The sequence below is a fragment of the Silene latifolia genome, chromosome 5, assembly GCF_048544455.1.
Source record: "Silene latifolia isolate original U9 population chromosome 5, ASM4854445v1, whole genome shotgun sequence".
In the NCBI taxonomy this organism is placed as follows: domain Eukaryota; kingdom Viridiplantae; phylum Streptophyta; class Magnoliopsida; order Caryophyllales; family Caryophyllaceae; genus Silene; species Silene latifolia.
In genome coordinates this window covers 13303343-13307050 of record NC_133530.1, presented here as the reverse complement: position 1 = coordinate 13307050, position 3708 = coordinate 13303343, and the positions used below count along the sequence as shown (strand labels likewise).

The following is a 3708-nucleotide window of genomic DNA, read 5'->3' as shown; positions in this document are numbered from 1 at the left end:
TATTAGATTAAACCATCTTTCCTCTTAATTGTTGTTGGATTGTTGAATGTTTAGAAGTAGAATTCATCTTCCACCCATGTTTATGTTTAAAGATTCCATCTTTGTTGTTTGTTTAGCCTTTAGAGACATGATTAGTGAGTAGTCTCCTTCTAGGACTCGGTTTGACCCGATATGGGTAATTTCACTAACTAATTATCATTAAGGCTAATTTGTGGGGAAAATTGGTGAGGGTAGTATAGAGGATTTTGCTTGTTTAAGGTTTGGGTTTTGGGTAGTGTCGACTCGTGACCCTTGACCACCAACGGAAGTTGGTTAGGTTGTAAGTTGGATACCCGATATTTGACCTTGTCACCAACTAAGGTTGAGACCGGAAGGGAGAACCGGGGGAGGGTGCCTCTAGGCTAGTGTTTGAAATCGACCTCCGGAAGGAGGAGTGGGATGACCCGGAATATGATGAGGGCTTAATGACCTTGACCATTTACTTGACCTCCTTAGGAAAATGCATGTTCTTGGGGTTGTCGGGTTTTGAGTTAGGGATACCGGCTTTCGAACCCGGGAGGGGGGTTAGTCGGAGTAGCTAGTGTCCTATTGCGAGACCGGAAGGGAGGTTCTAGGCGAATTAGAGCCATCTCCCCCTTACCTTTCTACCCCTTTTGATTAGCCGAGACGATTAGTATGTGGAATTACTTATATTCGTGGGAGAACCGAGTTCTAGTCCTTCTCTTTATTTGATCTATCCTTTATCTTTGAGCTTGTTCTTATCTAGTCTAGTTTATAGTCTTTAAATTCGTTAGTTTAAGTGCTAGTTTGTTACCACCCTCTTTGTTATTTATCGACTTAGCTAAACCGGTGAATTAGAACGATTAGTACTCCACCTACTCCTTGTGGGATCGACCCTTTAAAGTGTACAACGATAAAATCGTGCACTTGCGAGGTTTAACTTGAGACCATCAAGTTTTTGGCGCCGTTGCCGGGGAGTACGGCTTGATATTAATCGTTTTTGTTGTAGTTTAGACTAAGTCCTTTGTTACTAATCCTTTCTTTCAAGTGCTTAGGTCTTTTGCATGAGTAGGCGACGAAGACGAGGTCAACCAATATATCAACTTGACCGCGAAATTGAAGCCACGGCAAGAAGACTTAATTCATTAAGAAGAAGGGGTCTACTTGATATTCCACCTATTGAAGAAGTTAATCACCAAGAAGCTACCGAAGTGTTTGAAAATCCTTTTGGGGTTTTAGAAGAAGAACCTAACACCATGGGTGATCCGGTTCCGATAAGAGACACTATGGCTCCTAAGCACATAGTCAATCCAAGCATTCAAAGGCCACGAATTCAAGCTAATAACTTTGAGATTATAAATGCCTTGCTCAACCTTGTTCAAGACAACCAATTTGGAGGAGGTCCCTTGGAGAACCCAAATGATCATCTAAATGATTTCCTTGAAAATTGTGATATGTACAAGTCAAATGGGGTTTCCGATGACGCGGTTTGCCTTAGGTTGTTCCCCCGTTCTCTTAGGGGTTCGGCCAAGGATTGGTTGAAGAATTGTGACCCGGATTCCTTCAAAACATGGGATGAGTTGGCTTCGGCATTTTTGAACAAATATTTCCCACCCTCAAGAACGGCCAAAGTCAAGAGTGAATTGCAAAGCTTTACTCAAGAAGAGGATGAGACATTATATGAGGCATGGGAACGGTATAAGAAGCTCCAACGGTTATGCCCTCACCATGGCATCTCCGAGGCCGAGCTAGTGAACAACTTTTACAAAGGGTTGACTCAAGACCTTAGGCTTTCATTGGATGCGGGATCGGGGAAAGGTGCCTTAGACATTTTGGGGTATAAAGCGGCAAAGGAGCTAATTGAGGAGATGGCCTCGAGAACTATGAAATGGGGAAGTGATAGGCAATTGAGGAAGGGGAAGAGCAAGGATTCTAATTCGGTCTTGAATGTGGAGGTTAAGGGTATGCTAGATGAACTCACCCAACAAGTTGCTTTGCTAAATTCAAAACCTAAAGGCTTCGATATGAGGCAAGTCTTGTCGTGTGAGTTGTGTGGCGAACAAGGGCACACTCCCATTGGGTGTCCCTTGATTTCACCCCTAGGCGAGGAATGCTATGAGCAAGTAAATTGGATTTGGGAGTCCACAAGTGCAAGACAAGGGTTCAACAATAATAACAACAACCAATTTGTCAATGGAAAAAGAACTCACCCTTTCTTGTCTTATGCTTCACAAAACATTCAAAATCCCACCACTTCCCAACCTCAACAACAACAAAGGTTCAATCAAAACTCTCAATTGCAAAGGCAAATTCCACCCGGTTTCCAAGGGAAACAATTTATCACCCAAAACCAACAACCATTTGGGGGTTTCAAGGGACAAAACTTCAATCAACAACAAAACCAAAATTTCCAACCACAAAACCAAAACTTCCAAACCCCTCAAAAACCATCTTGGGAACAAGCCTTTGAACAATTGGTTATTGCAAATCAAAAATCCGACTCAAAGCTTGATAACCACATTGCCTCACAAAACCGGGTTAATGATGAAATACGGGCATCCCAAAAGGCTACGGAAACTCATGTGGCCCAAATTTCTCAACAATTGAGTCAATTGGCTCAAAATCCGGGGAAGTTTCCGGGTAATACGGTTAACCCAATGGAGGTGAGTGCGGTATTTTTGAGGAGTGGGAAGCAATTGGAGGAGGTTGAGAAATCTCCTAAATGGAAGAGGAAGAGGGTGTCTAGTGAAGTAGTGAAAGAGCACCCGGTTGAAGTTGTGAAAGAAGATGAGATTATGGTGGAGAAGTCTAAGGAGGTGGAGATGGTTGACCCTCCAAAGCAAGATGAGCCTATTGCAACTAAGACCAAAGAATGTACTCCACCACCAAGGGAGTATGTAGCACCGGTACCCTTTCCACAAAGGCTTGCAAGGCCTAGGCTTGAAAAGAAATATGAGAAGTTTGTTGACATCTTGAAGGGAATGAATGTCACTATTCCTTTCCTTGATATGATTACCGAAATTCCATCTTATGGCAAGTTTCTTAAGGAACTTGTCACTTTGAAGAAGAAGATGGAGAGGTGCAAACCATCAACCTCTCTAAGGAATGTAGTGCTATTCTTACTCACACCAACAAGCTTCCAAACAAGTTAGAAGATCCGGGTAGCTTCTCAATCCCTTGTTCTATCCAAGGGGTGGCTATTAAAAGAGCATTGTGTGACTTGGGGGCTAGTGTGAGCCTCATGCCACTATCAATCTTCAAGAGGCTTGATTTGGGAGATTTGAAACCAACTAGAGTTTCACTTCAACTTGCCGATCGGTCGGTCAAATTTCCCATTGGTGTGATTGAAGATGTACCCTTGGTTGTTGGGAAGCTTGTCATACCATGTGATTTCTTTGTTATGGATATGCCCGAAGATTACAATGTGCCTATTATCTTGGGTCGACCTTGTCTTGCTACCGGTGGAGCTATGATCGATGTAAAGAGTGGCAAGTTGTCTTTACAAGTGGGTGAAGATAGGGTGGAATTTGAACTCCACAAGTCCATGGAAGCTCCATCTCTAGGGGATACTTGTTGCATTGTAGACATTCTTGAGAATCCCATGGAGGAGCATGACCCAAAAGCTTCCTCTATGGATCCTTTGGAAACTTGTCTTGTTAGTGGGTATGAGGTCGATGACAAAGATGTTGAGACTCTTGCATATGTATG

The 3708-nt window shown here is 43.0% G+C and overlaps 1 protein-coding gene and 1 non-coding gene across 2 annotated transcripts; one reads left to right on the top strand and one right to left on the bottom strand.

Moving 5' to 3' along the window:
- The first annotated feature begins 1256 nt into the window (after positions 1-1256).
- LOC141654858 (uncharacterized) lies at positions 1257-3152 on the top strand. Its single transcript, XM_074461972.1, has 2 exons — positions 1257-2123; positions 2508-3152. Exons 1-2 carry the CDS (start codon positions 1257-1259, stop codon positions 3150-3152), a joined length of 1512 nt encoding a protein of 503 aa, XP_074318073.1.
- LOC141658226 (small nucleolar RNA R71) lies at positions 1629-1735 on the bottom strand. The gene has a single exon (XR_012549124.1). It is a non-coding gene; the product is annotated as a small nucleolar RNA R71 (small nucleolar RNA).
- Positions 3153-3708: the final 556 nt, after the last annotated feature.